This window comes from Hetaerina americana, unplaced genomic scaffold (genome assembly GCF_022747635.1).
Source record: "Hetaerina americana unplaced genomic scaffold, ioHetAmer1.1.p SCAF_161, whole genome shotgun sequence".
NCBI lineage: Eukaryota > Metazoa > Arthropoda > Insecta > Odonata > Calopterygidae > Hetaerina > Hetaerina americana.
This window is the reverse complement of record NW_027286721.1, coordinates 505,001-523,949: the sequence shown is the minus strand read 5'-3', so window position 1 is coordinate 523,949 and position 18,949 is coordinate 505,001. Positions and strand designations below refer to the sequence as shown.

At 40.0% G+C, this 18,949-nt stretch overlaps 1 protein-coding gene across 5 annotated transcripts in view; it reads right to left on the bottom strand.

Annotated features, from left to right (window-relative positions):
* The window catches only part of LOC139687085 (BMP-binding endothelial regulator protein-like), a 59,323-nt gene that overhangs the window by 10,703 nt on the left and 29,671 nt on the right, over nt 1-18,949 (bottom strand). For all 5 annotated transcript variants that reach the window (XM_071584194.1, XM_071584190.1, XM_071584191.1 and 2 more), the window contains 7 exons: nt 18,511-18,707; nt 12,776-13,015; nt 9,391-9,616; nt 6,681-6,940; nt 6,122-6,320; nt 2,998-3,179; nt 520-667 (listed from right to left, as the gene is read on the bottom strand). In XM_071584194.1, coding sequence (XP_071440295.1) covers nt 520-667; nt 2,998-3,179; nt 6,122-6,320; nt 6,681-6,940; nt 9,391-9,616; nt 12,776-13,015; nt 18,511-18,707 — 1,452 coding nt within the window. The remainder of the gene's footprint in view (nt 1-519; nt 668-2,997; nt 3,180-6,121; nt 6,321-6,680; nt 6,941-9,390; nt 9,617-12,775; nt 13,016-18,510; nt 18,708-18,949) is intronic.

The following is an 18,949-nucleotide window of genomic DNA, read 5'->3' as shown; positions in this document are numbered from 1 at the left end:
CAATGGATGAAACATGGGTCTATTACTTCACGCCCGAGACAGAAGAACAATCAAAAGAATGGATTTTAAAAGGGAGAACTGACTCCAAAGAAGGCAAAGACCGTTTAAACTGCAGACAAGGTCATGGCATTGGTTTATATGGATGTACGTGGGATAATTTGTGGAATATTTTTGTTATAATTTAATATCTTTCGAGTTAGAAGAAACCACAGTGTGAGAAGGCATGTAGCCATACTACGAATACGGAGAATAGGGGAAACAACAGAAACATCATTGTATAGACACTGAATTTAAAGCAAAATGGAATGTTTATGGCCTGAATTCATGTATTTATCAAAGAGACCTCGTCGTTTAAAGAATTTCCAGAGGAATTGTTGGACTAATACCTACCGAAACAAACTGATAACATCACAGACCTGGCTTATTTCCAAACGCCTGACGTAGAATGAAACTTTTAAATAGACTTTCCCAAACAAAAGGAATCCATTCTCAACACATTAAAACTACATTTCAACTCACATCTCACCCCGCCGTCTTCAGCTCTCGAGCAAGCCTTCTTCCCTCCGACTCTCCACGAGGACGCAAACATGGCAACGTTGCTCCCTCCCAAACCTACACCACGCATGTTGTTCGGGACAGTGTTGCCAAATTTCTTCCGACCAGGCTTCTGCGAAAATAAACGAACAAAAAACACGAAAAAAATTTCTGTTAAATTTTTTAATGTGGAATTCTTAAAAAAAATAAGCCGATCATAACTCTATTAACCTTAAAAATTCCTCCTAATTAAGGGTAACCATCCAAATTTGCCAAAAACTCATCGCACATGATAATCAGGGAGATTTAACAATGGTTTGCGGTAGTATGCGGCATATCATTGCTTTCCCCACTGTCCAACCCTATTCTATGTTTGTCATTTTGATTATTGCAATGTTAAATGGCTCCATTACCGACCCATCTGTGTAAACACTCCCCTGGAGTATTTATGAAGTCCTAATTTAAAGGTGTACGGCAGGGGGTGAAGTCAACAGTCGGAATGCTGAAGACTTAAAGACGGGAGGGGACAAATGCTGTTTCTATTGGTCAAGGAATACGACATGCACACAGGCTAACAATCTACAAGAAGAGATATTAAACTACAGGAAAACTAGCAGACAAACTTATCTCCAAACAGAAGTTGACTTGAACCAACTGTAAAATTCTTTGGCACACGAAATAGAAGGGAACCAAAATAAGAAGAGAGAATACAGGGAAATGTTACTTCCACATGCCAATTGGTGGCATGTGGAAGTAACATGCCTTTTTAGGTAGAGCACTGCAAACATGTGTGTTGGGGGGGGGGGGGATGTTACTTCTACATGTCACACCAGGAGTGATTCTGAAGTTCAATTTGTTTGCTTAGTCTGAAAGCGTGTGTGCACCGGTTTTCAACCTACCCTCATGTATTTAACTCTTGCATTGCTCTACTTAAAGGGGAATGTTACTTCTAATTGCAACTAGGTGGCATGTGGACGTAACAGTCCCTTGCTTTCCTTCTCTAAAGGTCATTTTTTTTGTGGTCGGCCATCATGTGTGCATTAGTTTTCAGCCTACCCTCATGTATATAACTCTTACAGCACTCTACTCTAAGGGGAATGTTACTTCCACATGCCACCAATTTGCATGTCTCTCTCTTTGCCTTTCGTAAGGTCATTTTGTTTGTGGTCTACAAGCATGTGTGTTCAGCCTACCCCGTGTATATAGCTCTTACAGTGATCTACTTAGAGGGGAATGTTACTTCCACATACATCTAGGTGGCATGTCGAAGTAACATTCCTCTCTCCCCTTCTAAAGATCATGTTTTATGCAATCTACAAGCATGTGTGCATTAGTTTTCAGCCTACCCTCGTGTATATAACTCCTACAGTGCTCTACTTATAGAGGAATGAAACTTCCACATGAAAATAGGTGGCATGTGGAAGTATCATTCCCCGTCTTCCCCCTTCTGAAGGTCAAGTTGTTTGTGATGAACAAGCATGTGTGTTGCATTAGTTTTCAGCCTACCCTGAGAATATAACTCTTGCAGTGCTTTACTAAAAGAATAATGTTACTACCACATGCTACTAGGTGGCGAGTGGAAGTAACATTCCCCTCTCCCTTCTAAAGATCTTTTTCTTTACGGTCTACAAGCTTGTTTGCATTAGTTTTCAGCCTACCCTCGTGTGTATAACTCTTACAGTGCTCTACTTATAGGGGAATATAATTCCACATGCAACTAGGTGGCATGTGGAAGTAACATTCCCCCCGTCCCCCTTCTAAAGGTCATGTTGTATGCAATCTACAACCATGTGTGAATTACGTTTCAGCCTACCATCATGTATATAACTCTTACAGTGATCTACTAAAAGAGGAATGTTACTGCCACATGCAACTAGGTGGCATGTTGAAGTTAAATTCCCCTCCCCCTTCCAAAGGTCATTTTATTTGTGATCTACATTCATGTGTGCATTAGTTTTCAGCCTACCCTGTGTTAATTAACACTAGAAATGCTCCACTTTGAAGGGAATGTTACTTCCATATGCAACTAGGTGGCATGTGGGAGTAACATTCCCTATCTCCCCTTCTGAGGATTATTTTTTTGTTAGTCTACAATCAAGTGTGCATAACTCTGTCAGCCAACACTCGTAGTCTAAGAATGAATATTTCAATGTATGAAATAAAACCATGTCTTCTCACTTTGTTCATTTATTATTTGAAAGCATAAGTTGATTCTTGGCCAGGCCTCGTATTTCCTAGACTTATACAAATGAAGTCATATCTGTATCAGTTTCAGATTAACACTTAATGTAAGGTTAACCAAATAATCAAATAAACATTCCTTCCCCAAGTATTTCTCAAAAGTGTTCCATCAATGTTATTTCCAATTATTAATCATTTTACAAGGATAACAATGACGGCAACCCTATCATTGGCAGTGGTGGTTCAAAGTTCAATTGTCAGGGTCAAATAATATAGACTCACCTGGCCCTGGTTCCCTTTGGAAGGCTTCGGAGTGGTCAGGGAAACCAATGACCCCGATCGAGGGGTCAAATCGTCCTTTGGGTCATCGTTATAATTCCCGCACAAACCGCAAAGCTTGTTCTTGTAGCTCGTAGGGACCGACACCTCGAGGAAACTGCTCCCGTCCCATATGACAACAATGCCTGCGGAGAAACACATTCTTTTATGCAATTTATTGGAAAAAATCTCAGTCTATAATATGTCCTTTCAAAAAGCATTGCGATTTTTGTGTTTTTATTTCAGAAATTGTTTGTTTATTCATGAATATCTGTATTTTGTCCCCTCTTCTAAGTAATCCCCATTAGAATATTGTTATACACTTGTGCCAACGTTAATTCCAACCCTCAAAGCACTTCAAAATATCATTTATAGTGATCTTCTTCAGCTTCTCCTTCGGTGCAGTCTTTATCTCACGTCTATCATACCGTTGAGTCATCCTTTTCATTGTCCTCTTCAGTTTTGGGAACAAGAGAAAAGTCATTTGGGGGACAGATCTGGGGGACAGATCTGGGAACACGGTGGCTTCAGCATCATTTTTAACCATTTTATTGGCATACAAGTAACAATATGTGTGAGCAGGGACGTTGGTTATCATGGTGCAAAAGCTAATTTTTGTTCTTCCACATATCTGGTTGTTTATGGCAGTTCGCTTTGCACAAATTGCGCATAACTTGCGGGTAATATTACTTGTTTACCGTTCTACCCTTTGGCAAGTACTCATGATGCACCACGCCCCTTAAAATCGAGGAAAACTGTAACTGCAAAACTTTCACATTTCGACAGAACTTGGTGCCCTTTTTTCTGGTCTTTGGCTGGTGCTGCAGCTTCCATATTGGGATGATTGAGCTGTAGTTTCCACGTCATAACCATAAACCCATGATTCATCACCAGTTGTGACCCTCTGGAGCGAATTTGGGTCTTTGCGGACAGAGTCCAACTCCTCATTAGCCCAATGTGGAATGTGAGTTACTGTTTTTGGTAAAAATTGAGCAATATCGGTATTAATTTCGCAGTGACCCGTGTCATGCCCAAATCATTGGTATTGGCACGAGCCAATCGATATGTTTAGGTCCTCGGCAACTTCTCTAAGGGTGATTCGATGATTGGCCAATACTATATTCTTCACTTCATCGATGTTTTCAGCTGTCACTGACGTGCTCCGGCATCTGGCATGCTCATCATCCTTCACATCTTCTCGGTCCTCTGAGAACATTTTGTTCAGCTGATAAACGTTGTTTTGGTCCACGGCAACTTCTCTAACGGTGATTCAACAATAGGGCAATGCTATTATCTTCACTTCATCAATGTTTTTGTCTGTTATTGACGTGCTCCAGCATCCGGCACGCTCTTCATCCTTCACATCTTCTCGGACCTCTGAGAACATTTTGTACTGCTGATAAAATTGTTTTGGTAGCTTCTCATTATGCCAAAGTCAACATTTGGAATGCTTCTGCACACTTAATTTATTTATTTCACACAGAATTTGATATAGAATCTTTGATCCATTTCTTGGAACAGGCAAAAATCAAAGACAAGCCAAAACACGGCATAGTAAAACAACCGTCAACAATTAACGGAACACTCAAAGTGACCAAATTTTTCGGCATTAGTGAGTGACAGTAGTACCAACATAAAACCACAAAAAAATCAAAAATCAAAATACACATAACCCGTGAAAATTCAAAATTTTGCGATACTTTTTGCGAACAGACATCGAAATTCTCCCAAAAAGACTCGTTTGCCAAACAAAGGATGTTCAATTAAGAAGGAACAATGATTTAAATGCACATGATTCTAATTATTTCTAAAGGAAAAACATATAAACTGATTGTACTTGTATGTGGTCCATACAATACAAACATGAACTGAGGCCTATAAAAAGTTTGTTTTACTTTTAAATTTAGAGATCACATATTGATGATTTCCTCCCCTCCTTCAAAGTAATCTCTCCTTCGATCATAGTATGGTTCCAAGAGCGGTTCAATAAGTACCCGTGCTTGACGACCAAAGGGCATTTTCCTGAGGGAAGTTTATGCTATCACCGTGTGCTGCCATCTATCAAATGATGGTGAAACTAATTTCTGACTGATTTAAAAAGGTTATTTTGGATTTGGCAGCCATTCGAGTGTAAGACGTGATTTTCACTAAGATGGGAAAAGAGAGCATCAGTATCTTTCGGTAGTTTGCTATTTTTGTTTTGTTTTTGGATGGGAAGAAATGCGAGGAGATGAAAGCAGAATTGGATGCTGTTGGATGGGGACACTTCACTTTGCCATCTATGACCACAGTTAGATATTGGTTCAAAGAATTTAAATGTGGGAGACCATCTGTTTTTGATGAGGAGTGACCAGGATGCCCACGGCAGACGTGGTTATACCGAGGAAATCATTCAAAAAGTCTATGCCATGATTCTCGCTGATCGAAGAACGAAAGTGTGTGAAGTAGCAGAGGCCGTGGGGGGTGTGTCGACCGGAATAGGCAATTAATATCTTTATTCTATTACATGATTAGATTGGCAAAACGAGAAAATTGTCTTGCCCGATGGGTGTTGCAATTGCTCACGGTGGACAACAAGCTGATCCCGGAGTTGTTGCAGCCAAACTGCATGAACTATGGTATGAATTGCTGCTGGACACCCCCCGTATTCTCCCAATCTGGCTGCCTGTGACTTCATGAACTGCATGAACTACATTATGAATTGCTGCTGGACACCCCCCGTATTCTCCCGATCTGGCTGCCTGTGACTTTCTCTTATTCCTGATAACATGAAGAAATGGCTCGTGGGAATTAAAATTCAGCTCAAACTCGGAAGTTATCTCCAAGAGACAGCGTCGTATTTTGGAGAGAGATTTCGACAAATCCTATTTTTTCGGAGGGGTTAAAAAAATGACTGGGGCATTGGGAAAAGTGTATCTTTCTAATAAAGGGGACTATCTTCAAAAATATGAAAAAACATTTCTGAAAAAATGATTTATTCATTTTTAACATGGGTACTTATAACTACCCTCTTGTGTATTGGACACGTAGTAAAATAGTAACTTTTTACGCAAGGCAGGGGCGTCAACGCTACAATGCTGAATCTCACCTGGATATAGTCTGAGGATGACACCACCACTTCCTTCCTTCTTCACGGAGAAGAGCAGTTGGGACAAGGGCAGATTCTCTTTCGGCACACTTGCGTTGCGTCCCTCGGATTCGAACGGGATGGCAAGGGGAAGCAAAGCCCTTTTCCCGTTCACTTTCACTCTCATCTTCTGCCCAAGACTCACCTTCATCCCGTACGCCTATGTGACAAACAAACAATAAATGAACAACACAAGAATTACCCCTTTCATCACGCAAGTTTTGTATAAATGGATTGGTAATAATTTTTTCCCTGACGTGCGGTTTGCGTGTGAACGGATTTTAAATTTGTAAAGACTTCCAATTGTCCTGCTTATTTCGACGAAGCAACCATAAACATACCACAAGTGCCGCGGTCTTCCAAACAATGCAGATCAAGGCGTAATGTGTGCGTGTAGAAGGCAACCATTATGCACACAACACCAACCCTTGCGTCAGACGCAAACAGAGGTAACATTCCGTCCTGACCTCTTTCGCTTATCAAAACAATGTTCCAAGGTATACCGTACCGCAGTAATTACCTTGATGGATATGGTTTTGGTCCAAGAAGACGAGAACGTTCCCCTGGCATCGTTGGTGACCCTTATCGAGAATGTTCCCTTGGGTGATTGCGGTACGGACCGCGGTCCTCGGGTACTGCCGTTGCCCTGGTTCGATGGAAGCTGGACGCCATCGCAGTGGTCGCTCGTCAACAAATACTTGCAGGCTCCTTGGAAACTGTAAAAGCGTCCGTCAAATGTTCGGTAGTGAGGGTCACCAAAAACGGAACACACACCGTCACCTGGAAGGCAAGAACGGAGTCAGAATAACAATACAATGGTTGTCCTCAGAGAAACCGTGCGGTACTCGATTGGATTTCATTTATTGACCCATTTGTGGTTGTCCAGTCAATGCCTTTAGATATTTTTAATATATATATATATTATATATATTTAAAAAATAATATATATATATATTATATTATATATATAAAATTATTATAATTATATATATATATATTTATATTTATGTATATATATATACATATATATATACATGTATATATACATATATATATATACATATATATACATATATATATATACATACATATATATATATATACATATATACATATATATATATATATACATACATATATATATATATATACATATATACATATATATATATATATATATATATATACACATATATATATATATATACATATATATATATATATATATATATATATACATGTATACATGTATAGTAAAAATATTTCCTTGACCGGGACTCGAACCTCGGATTATTCCACTTGCCATTGGGCGGATGCTCTTAACCACTTGAGCTATTGAGGAAACGTAATTTACCCTGAGATCTGTGGGTCTAATATGTCAAGGAAATATTTTTGCTCTTGTGATCCGTTCGATTCCGCCTTCCCCACCTTCATTGTGTTCGTCCTTTATGTGTGTTCCTATCCCTTTTCCTTATTACTGTTTCTGTATATATGAGTATTATATAAATATATATATATATATATATATATATATATATATATATATATATATATATATACACACACACGGGGGTAATCCCAGAAGTACCCCAGCTAGCAAAGAAAACACCAGAATTTTGGACACAAAAATGCATTTATTTTACAATGAAATCTCCTTTCAGCTCTATAAAACACTTTTCCCAGTGATTATCGATAAGTTTGATACCCTTTTCTATATAATGAGAACTGTCTTTCTCCTCAAAACAGCCATTGACTACCACAAGACATCAATTCATCAACGGTTCCAAATTTTTTGACCATCCGAGCCATTATTTTCAAGTTTGCAAATAGAGAAAATAACCCGATTGGGCGGGCGAAATTTGGCGAGAATAGGGTGAGCCTGAGTTACGAGCAATTTTAAACTATAATTCAATGAATTTTGGCCATTTGCAACATGACTTATTCATGAGCTGGTGAATATTGTCTTGATGGAACGACTCTCTCTTCTAGAGCCAAATGTGAACGCTTTCGCTTGATTTCTTCACTCAAATGTGATAATTTGGGACATATCCCTTGGCACAAGTGTACATGTGTTGAAGACAGACACAATAAATAATAAAGCAAAGAAGAAACGATATAAAAAACTAACTGAAAAGAGCCTTATAAGAACTGCTGTCTTTCAATGAGGAGGAATTCCGAAGGAGGGTGCTTTATTAAGTATTGGAATGGACAAGAATACGAATATGATGGGATAGAAGAGGAAGAAGGCATAGATAGCCTGGAATACGAATGAATGGAGAGAGAGAGAGAAGATTACTTTGAATAAGAAGGAAGGTAGAAAAGGGACAACAAAACAGGAAAAAACCATCGAAATATATACAGGGTTCGTCCGGAAAATAAGTGTACTGACTCCTGGGCTGGGTGCGCCGCTCCAGGCGCGCCCAGCACCGCTCTGACGGGCTGCGATTGGAGGGGGGTATGTTGGCAAGCGACGCTGAAAAAGGCAGTCGGCTCTGAGCTGTGGTGTAGTGAGGAGCTCTGTTAACGCGAACCTCCACGCTCGACCCACGTCACGGAACGCGATGCCGAAGTTTTTGGAGCAGCGTTATTCCATCAAATTTGCGGTAAAGCTTGGGAAATCGTCGACCGAAACTGTCGGTATGATTAACCAGGCTTACGGGGAGTCAGCCATGTCCAGAAACATGATCTCTCAGTGGCACAAGATGTTCGTGGAGGGCAGAGAAGAGGTCAACGATGAGTCTTCGAGAGGTTCCCGATGATGCCTTCGCGGGAGCGTTCCCGGAATGGGAACGCCGCTGGAACAAGTGTATCGACTCACAAGGGTCCTATTTTGAGGAATATTAGCTTAATATATGTAAAAGTGTAATAAATTTTTTTTCCTGAGCTCAGTACACTTATTTTCCGGACGAACCCTGCAGAACGCTATGAATTCAAATGGGAATTTATGCATTTAATGGCCTCAGTTGGCCGTATTAATAACTCCGGCCTCGTATGGGACACTGTACGGGAGGTAATGACCTCTCACAATTCCACACAAACGCAATGCTCAGCGCAAGGGACTCCATTTATAACTTATGTATAAAAACAATCAGGAAAACTCTCGGTCAGGTTCGTTTGTTGGAACAAGAAGGAACAGTTCTTGCCCACATCTGAACACGTAATCACTGGTACAGACCAAACGGTACGTTAGAGCGGAATGCGGTCCAAATGCCAAAGAGAGAAATACTCACTCTCCACGCAAGTAGGGCAGCATGTTCCGTTGGGATGATAGAGCTTTGTGTTTGGAGGGCAGAGTTCATTCTCCTTGGCGCTCGACGAAGCAGCAACGTGATGCACCAGCCCTTTGGAGGTCACCACAACGGCACCACCGCCGGTGCACACCTCCACCGCGCACCGCACCAAACCGGACTGGCAGACGCAGGAGCGGCATGCGTCTAGAGCCCTCCTCTCGCCCTCCTTCATCGAGAGAACACAAACACAAAAGCACACATGCTTAGTGTAGACCACACACGAAATGACCTTCTCAAGGGGGGAAGAAATGGGAATGTTACTTCCACGTGCCCAGTGGTGGCATGTGGAAGTAACATTCCCCTTAAAGAAGAACACTTCAAGAGTTATTAACATGGGGTTGTCTGAAAACGAATGCACAGCTGCTTGTAGATCACAGATACAATGACCCCCAGAAGGGGGAATGTTATTTCCACATACCAAGTGGTGGCATGTGGAAGTAACATTCCCCTTAAAGTAGAACACTGTAAGAGTTATTAACACTGAATAGGCTGGAAACTAAGGCACAACTGCTTGTAGATCACAGACAAAATGACCAGCAGAAGGGGAATGTTACTTCCACATGCCACCGAAGGGCATGTGGAATTAACATTCCCCTTAAAGCAGAACATTGCTAGAGTTTGTGTGTCCGAATTTGGACACATTGGAGTTGGATTGACGATCAGTCAAGGCGACTATGCAGAAAAATAGCTAAAGGCTCAGTCTTTTGAAAGATGTACGAAGAATTGAGAATAAATTTGATTTTTCAAATAATTCGGCTACTGGGATATATCATCGGCCCGAAACCAACTGCGACGACTGCTTCTCTGATATAATATATCCATCCTGCCAATTAACGGGAAGTGTACGTTGTGAGAAGTGTATTATGGACATCAAAAACGTGCTTTGGAAGTGGTGCAGGGAGTTTTTTGATGGCCAGGAAAACGTCCTACGATGAGCAGCGGCCACGTTTGCCATTGGAATATCAACAACGGTTGAATCCAATTGACGAGATATTGCAATATAACCAGAGGGAATTAATCACCCTTCATTTAGATTTAAAGGAAGGCCCTAGAATGAATGAAGAGAGAGAGAGAGTGTTGGCTACTTCTCCGTGCTGCAGAATATTGTGTGTCTTGAGGTCAATTAAGTTACAAACAAGGTGTCTCTGTCTCCTCACTTAAAGGAGGAGTGTGTTTGTGCATATCATGGCAATGCACATGTCTTCACATTAAACGATGACCACCCCCTTACTCAATGGATTCGGCTGATGGGATATAATCCATCGACCACCCTCTTAACAGCCCAGAGGACGTTGCCCCCCCACAGAGACTACCACTCGTTTCCCACTCTCAAATAAACACCTTAGGAGGACAGAAATTCAAGTCAGACGAGGAAAAGTGAAAGAAGCAGTCGTCTGACAGGAGGAAGGTACGATGCTGGTATTAATTGAAAGATGCTTACAAGGATGCAAAAAGTGATTGAACGTCAAGGCGACCATGTAGAAAAACAGCTACAAGCTCAACCTTTCCAACGATGTACGCAAAGTTTAGAGAATAAATTATATTTCTCATTAAAAATAAAAATAGTAGACCTTACTTTTCGAATAACCCTGGTTATATACATATATTCATTACTATCTTATGAACGGTGCTGAAACGTGGTCAGTGAAGCAGGAGGATAGACGTAGACTGGAGGCTATTGTAGATATGTGGGTGTGTGGAGAAGAATGGAGAAGGTGAAATGGACAGAGAAGAAAACAAACGCGGAAGTACTTGGTAAGGTGAAAGGCGAAGAGAGGGATTTGTTGGGAGATATTACTAAGGAGGAGGCAGGAAAAGTGGGTGAAGGGGGTATTGATGGGCAATAGTGGGATGCTGAAGACTGTAATAGAGGGGAGAATGTTAATATCAATCGAGGAAAGGGAAGGAACAGGGGATAGGGATGTCTTGGACGGGATGAAGGAAGTACTCGGAGATGAAGAGGGACCTGATGTAGAGTAGATAAATCGATTGTAATATTGATAAAACAAAAGTTATGCGGTTTTCCAGGAAGAGAAAGGCTAAGCTAAGCATTAGAATACGAGGGAAAAAACTAGAGCAAGTAGAACAATTTAATATGCATCTCAGGAAGTGTTTTGGACCAACACGGTATCAAAGTAGTAGGGACGTAAGGAGAAGAATTGCGCAATTAGGCAAAGAGGCTTTCACACAAGGAGGAGGGAGTTGATGAGAGGGACGTTGAGTGAGGATATTAAGAAAAGACTTGTAATGACTTTGATATGGAGCGTAGTTCTGTGTGTGGCTATGGAAACGTGCTCATTGAAGCAGGAGGATAGACGTAGACTGGAGGCTATTGTAGATATAATGTGGTTGTGTAGAAGAATGGAGAAGGTGAAATGGACAGAGAAGAAGGAAAACAAATGAGGAAGTACTTGGTATGGTGGGCGAAGAGAGGGGTTTATTGGGAGATATTACTAAGGAGGAGGCAGGAAAAGTGGATGAAGGGGGTGTTGATTGGCAATAGTGGGATGTTGAAGACTGTAATAGAGGGGAGAATGTTAGGCAAACGAGGAAAGGGAAGGAACAGGTAATAGGGATGTCTTGGATAGGGGGATGAAAGGAGGAAGGAAGTACTCAGAGATGAAGAGGGACTTTGATGTAGAGTAGGATGATGGATTTTGTTAGGTGTCACAGAATATTTTAATTAGGAGCTGTGTCCATCCAAAAACCTACCTTAACCTGTAGATTACCTAATAATAATGTTTCTAAGGGTTGAAATAACAGGGCAGTAACTCCACTACCAACTCTAATCTTCATTCACAAGAGGTAGCTGTCAATGCCAACCCCACAGATCAATTCAAACCACAGCACAATGCCAACACAAGTGTGTTTTGGTAGCTTGTATTGTACTATAGAGAGTTTAAACTACATACATTACAGTTTTACCTGGTGAGTTCGATAAAAAATGGGAATTTGAGTCATTTGGAGATTGAAATTTCATTTATTTGTTGTATTTGCGATTTTAGAGGAAATTTTGATATATTATTTGGATAATATTTAATGTTGGTTGTCTTATTATGGAATGGGAATGTGTTACGGGTTTCGATTCTGTGAAACTCATTACGAATGTGTTAAAAAGGTACCGTTGGGGAATCTACCGCGGTTTCTCTGGGATTTAAGTCTTTCAAGATTGTCTTTCGATTCAATGCCATAGTCGATCAATACCGACAAATGCCATCAAATTGCGGATTAACGCAATCTCAACAACGAGCATAAATTGATGGCATCTGTACAACGTCAGTGCGTCTACATATGTTTGTGCGTACCGCACGCAAGCCTTGCGTACCTTGTACACAACTCCGTCGTGAACGCATTGTCTCCTCGCTTCAGCTCTGTCTTCTAGGCACTTCATGCAACAGGAACGACTCTTAACTCCCCCGTCGTTCACGACAATCGGCCAAACTCGCCTCTCCGTCGGACATTCCAGCACAGGGCAAGTCTCACGGAAACAGTGTACCGTGCCGTTCGAACCACAACGGCACTGGGTGCAGTTGCCAAGCGGCAAACCGCCATCCGCGGCACCAACCTGAGCAGGAAAAAAGAACACCAAACTCAAAAAAACAAACCGGAAAACACAATAAAAAACAGAAACGAGGACATTTGTGTATCCATAAAAATACTAAAACAAACCATACACCAATCCACGGTTTTCCCCCCGGTCAATGCTTGGTTCTCATTGTTAATTGTTATACTTTTATAGTCTTCAGTCCTCTTTCTTCATGTTTGTTATATATTTTTCACAGTAAAATGGCACTACTTCTGTGAATGTGGTTAATGTTTTAAAATAAAATGAATAAATAAATAAATACACAGGTTTCGGACCCGTTAAGGCTTGACTTTTGACCTCATACGATTCCGCTACCTTCCAAATACCATTTGGAATTCTAATATTCCATTGAAAATATGCTCTAAATTCTTAATTTTAATATTAATTGCATTGAAAATATTTACATAACTAGGTTAATATGACCCCATCCAAACAAATAGGCCAAAAAAACTAAATTTTGGACAAAAAACCCATCAAAAGGCCATAAAAACTAAATTTTTGCTTATGATTTAAAGTCTAAAACATTTGATGGTTTTGTATTCCTTCCTTCTTCAAAGTAATCTCTCTCTCTCTTAAGTAAGTCTTTGTCTAAATGGAAGAAGGGACCATTTGGTCTCAATTTTGACCAAATAAAGACCACTATCTATCTATCTATCTTCATGTTTGTTATATTTTTCACAGTAAAATGGCGCTACTGCTGTGAATTTGAATAATGTTTTAAAATAAAATGAATAAATAAATAAATACACAGGTTTCGGACCCGTTGGGGCTTGAACTTTGACCTCATACGACCCGCTACCTTCCAAATACCATTTGGAATTCTAATATTCCATTGAAAATACGCTCTAAATTGTTAATTTTAATATTAATTGCATTGAAAATATTTACATACCTAAGGTTAATATTACCCCATCCAAAAGAATAGGCAGGAAAAACTAAATTTTGGACAACAAAGCCATCAAAAGGCCATCAAAACTAAATTTTTGCTTATGATTTGAAGTCTATAACATTTGATGGTTTTGTATTACTTCCTTCTTCAAAGTACTCTCTCTCTTAAGTAAGTCTTTGTCTACATGGAAGAAGGGACCATTTCGTCTCCATTTCGCCCAAATAAAGAACACTATCTATCCATCTATCTATCTTCACGTTTGTTATATTTTTCACAGTAAAATGGCACTACTTCTGTGAATTTGAATAATGTTTTAAAATAAAATGAATAAATAAATAAATACACAGGTTTCGGACCCGTTGGGGCTTGAACTTTGACCTCATACGATGCGCTACCTTCCAAATACCATTTGGAATTCTAATATTCCATTGAAAATACGCTCTAAATTGTTAATTTTAATATTAATTGCATTGAAAATATTTACATACCTAGGTTAATTTTACCTTGTACAAAAAATGGCAAAAAAAAACACTAAATTTTGGACAAAAAAGCCATCAAAAGGCCATCAAAACTAAATTTATGCTTATGATTTAAAATCTATAACATTTGATGGTTTTGTATTCCTTCCTTTTTCAAAGTACTCTCTGTCAATTCGTGGTTACGGCTATTCCTTCTTCTTCCTATATATTCCTTCCTCTTCTTCTTATATTCATCTCCACTGTTTAATAATAAAGCACCCTCCTTTGGAATTAATTCCTCTTTAAAGGCATCAGCAGTTAGGAGCCTTTCTCAATTAGTTTTCTATTGTCATTATTTCTTTGCTTTTTCATTCTCGTACCTTCCAAACAACATCTTGTGCCCAAGTAATGTATACATGTCCCTAACTATCACATTTTTAATTCGCATTTTATTTTGGGAAGATATATTGGATTAAAGTCGCAAAAAGACCCAGATCTATCGTAAGAATAATAAAGATGAGGTTTGAGATCATCTTAGGATCAATGGTGATTTGAATTCATTGCCAGGAGACAATGGCGGACAATGACAGTGCCCTCTGAATGTGTTACAGGAAGCATTGATTATGTCATTGCTGTGTCATCAAGTATCTATGCCCATGTCCATTGCCTTGAGTCCGTTTATAATATTAGTCTGTGTGTGGGCAGTGTTGAGTTTCCATTGAAATTCAGTTCACTGTTCAGCTAATATCATTCGGATCAGGGTTTACTATAATGACTGATCTGATCAATAAGAAGAAGGACAAGGGACCATTGCACACATGATCAATGTTGTATCAACGTCAAATAACGCAGGTGGATCTTAGAAGGTCTTTATAAAAGAGGCCTTGCATCTTAATCCGTCTTTGCCTTGTCTTGTCTCCGGCCATCTTTCTAATAAAACGCTTATTAATCCACTTTCTAGTAGTATTTTATGGGAGGCTGTGATCGACATCTGAGGTCATTTGCGCCACTAGGGGATGGATGGGGAAAGGGTGAAGTGTGGAGAGAGAAACCCGGCGTCGACATTAGCCTACTTTGACAAATTCCAAAGGAACTGCGATGGAGATGCCGCAACAGTAACTTTTAACGGAGTCATCCGCTAATTTTGCATTTCAATGCAACAATTTCAGAGTGTAAAAATCATTCGCCTTGACTGGGATTCGAACCCAGATCCCTCTCAATATCCGGTCGAGTGCTTTAGCCACTTAAGCTACCGAGGCGTCCTCTTAACCCTCTCTTAGTGCGTTGGGGATTCCAGGGGTACTTAGTGAGAGGTGCAAAGGGTAATTTAAGAAAATGTATCACCTTAGGGAAAAGAAAACATTATGAAGTTATTTGTTTAGATATCCATATGGAGTTTTTTTTATTTTAAAATAAAATATTGTAGTTAATAATGATGTAATACATTTACATCATCTGAATAATAAATGTTATTATTACAGCAATATAAATTTGAAGAATATTTTTGTAGCAATAATATTTCGATTTTTAGACACAATACTAATATCTTTTTAAAAACATTTTTCAATTAAACTACGATATTAAAATATAATAAAGAACCGAAAAGACATGCAGAAAATAATATACATAAATAAAGAAAAACCAGTGAAAATCAAATTATTTTGTCAGCCTCTGCATAGTTCGATTTTGTTGAAAAGGCTGATCTCACTGAGTCAAATTGGGACTCTTCCCCTTTCCTTGAGACTGCGGCAATGTGCTTACAATCTAAAGGCAGGCAAAAACCAAAGTTCTAACTCACAGAGAACTGTTGACAATGTAATCCAATACACAGGGTGCAATTGATTAGATATGACGGAAGGCAAGAGAAACCAAAATGATTACAAAGCAGTGCTCTCATTTCCATCATATCAACAAAGTCTGAATAAGCAGTTACGAGGGTCATCCGGAAAGTAGTACCCGTTCGTGCCGCATGAAGTGCTGACGACGCGAGTAGCCGCTGGACGAGGTCAGATAGCTTCAGTGGCTTGTCTGCCTTCTCTGAGCCAAGTTGCGTGACGCTAGCATTGCCTGTGTTGTTTCTGTGATTGTTTACAATGTTTAAAAAAATTGAGAACGCCGCCAGTTGTGAAGTGAGGGCAGTGATTAAATTCCTCAATGCAAGAAACGTTCGCCCATGTGATATTCATCGCCAATTAAAGGAGGTGTATGGAGACAATGTAATGGACGAGTCGTCTGTTCGGCGGTGGTGTCGCAACTTCAACATGGGGAGGGGGAACACACACGACGATGAGCGTTCGGGGAGACCGTCTGTCATTACAGACCAACTGGTGAGCTCAGTTGACGAATACGTGAGGAACGATCGGCGCGTCACAATTGATGACATCTGTGAGCATTTTCCCAATGTTTCTCGAACAATTGTTCATGAAATTGTTAAACACCATCTGCATTATGCAAAAATTTGTGCAAGATGGGTCCCTCGCGTATCTCAATGAGCTGGCGGCGAAGGACTATGCAGCAGGAATACAGAAACTTGTCACACGTTATGACAAATGCCTTAATTTGCTTGGAGATTATGTTGAGAAGTAGTTTAAAGTATCCTCTTTCAAATAAAATTTTTCATGTTTGTTAATATTTACTTTTGTGTCTTTATTTCACGAACGGGTACTACTTTCCGGATGACCCTCGTATATATATCAACACCACAACACATTCAAAAGATTACAGATGAAAACAGATTAATTAGTAGCCTTTCAATGGCTTTTCATAGTGAAAAAGACAACTCAGAAAAAAAACGAGCAAACAATTAGGATGAGCTTCCCAACATGTACAAAACTGAACGAAAAATTATAGTAAGGATTATACTTTTTGAAAAGCATTTAAAATTGCTAATAAAAAATTAAAAAATTAATTATATAATTGTATGGAATTCACCCTTTTGATAGCACAGAAACAATAAATTATTAAAGAAAAAACCATAAGTTACAATGATTTAAACAATAGCCTACGCAAGAGCCGATATATCGGCCCGCCGCACTTTTCGCCAGGGATACAAAAGCCGATATATCGGCTTGCCGCACTAAGAGGGTTAAACTCTGAAATTTTGGGGCTTTTAAAGGAACTAGATGTTGTGACGAAATACCGTGCATACAATGTCACAGGCATTCGTAGTCGTGCGCAAGGCGCCACAGTCCACGAGGTTAAAGCCAACTTTAAACTATTATGGTGTTTTACTCTTTTATTTTTACTTTACATCTTGTTCCTTTAAAAGCCCCAAAATTTCAGAGTTTAAGAGGACGCCTCGGTAGCTTAAGTGGCTAAAGCACTCGACCGGATATTGAGAGGGATCTGGGTTCGAATCCCAGTCAAGGCGAATGATTTTTACTCTCTGAAATTGTTGCATTGAATTAGCCTACTCTTAGCATAAGGTACCAAGGGGTCCGCAGCTTAACGTCCCATCCAACGGACGGCGTACTCACTCAAAGTGCCCTTCACAAAGCACCTCAAGCAGGGATACCACTGAAAAATATTCAACATTGCCAGGATTTGAACCCGGGCCCTCTGGGTGGGAAGCCAGTACGATAGCCACCGTACCAATCCCATTCCCCATAATCCACTAAGAAAAAGAATGTTTTATCTTCTTCCTCAGAGCACTATCATCACCGAAGCTAAACAGTACATTTCAATTTAATTTATCAAGATAACTTTTACCACTGCAATTCACCAAAGAAGTAATTGGTATGCTGATCTGTAGCTCTGTAGATTTCCTTCTCATTTTCCATTTATTCTACATTAAACAGTAGTAAAACGAACGAAAAGAAGGGTTAACACCCTTCATTGCGAAGGGTAAAAACCCTTCTTTTACGAAAAGAAGGGTTTTTCTCGGCGTGGGACAACAGAATACTGACATAACTGGGCATACATTACACAGCTAGGATTATCCGCCAGGAGCATTTAGACGGCTCCCCATTGGGTTGCTCAGGAGGCAACCAGCCAGTGGATGTGGGCTTATATCCCGGGGTCATGACCTCTCAGTTTGCATATTTATCAGTCAGATCACGTTTTGTGGAGTTGGGAGCGAGTGACCCTGGAGGGTCCCATGGGAAAGTGGCCCACAATGCAACACTCACCTTGCTGTTTGCCGTTGCTTTGGTGATGTTGCCTCTGTCGGGTGGCGTCGTGGGGACGAGGGGGAGGGGTGGTGGTGGGGAAGAAGGGCTTGGGTGCGTGGGATGGGAGACCGCCTGCGAGAATGACTCCCCCGCCTGCCTCACCTCCGACACAAGCACACAGCGGTTCCTTGGCGGACTCCTCAACTGTCGACTGCCTGCCGGAAGGAGGACAACACGTCAGGGCGACCACACTGCACACTCTAATATACACACACCCTCTCCACTTACGTACATCACAATTATCACTACATTACCTTAATTAATATATATATATATATATATATATATATATATATATATATATATATATATATATATATATATATATATATATGAGATCAAGAAATAATGTTCGAGTGATCTTTTTCTGTCTTTCTACATTCTTTGTTTCTGTCTA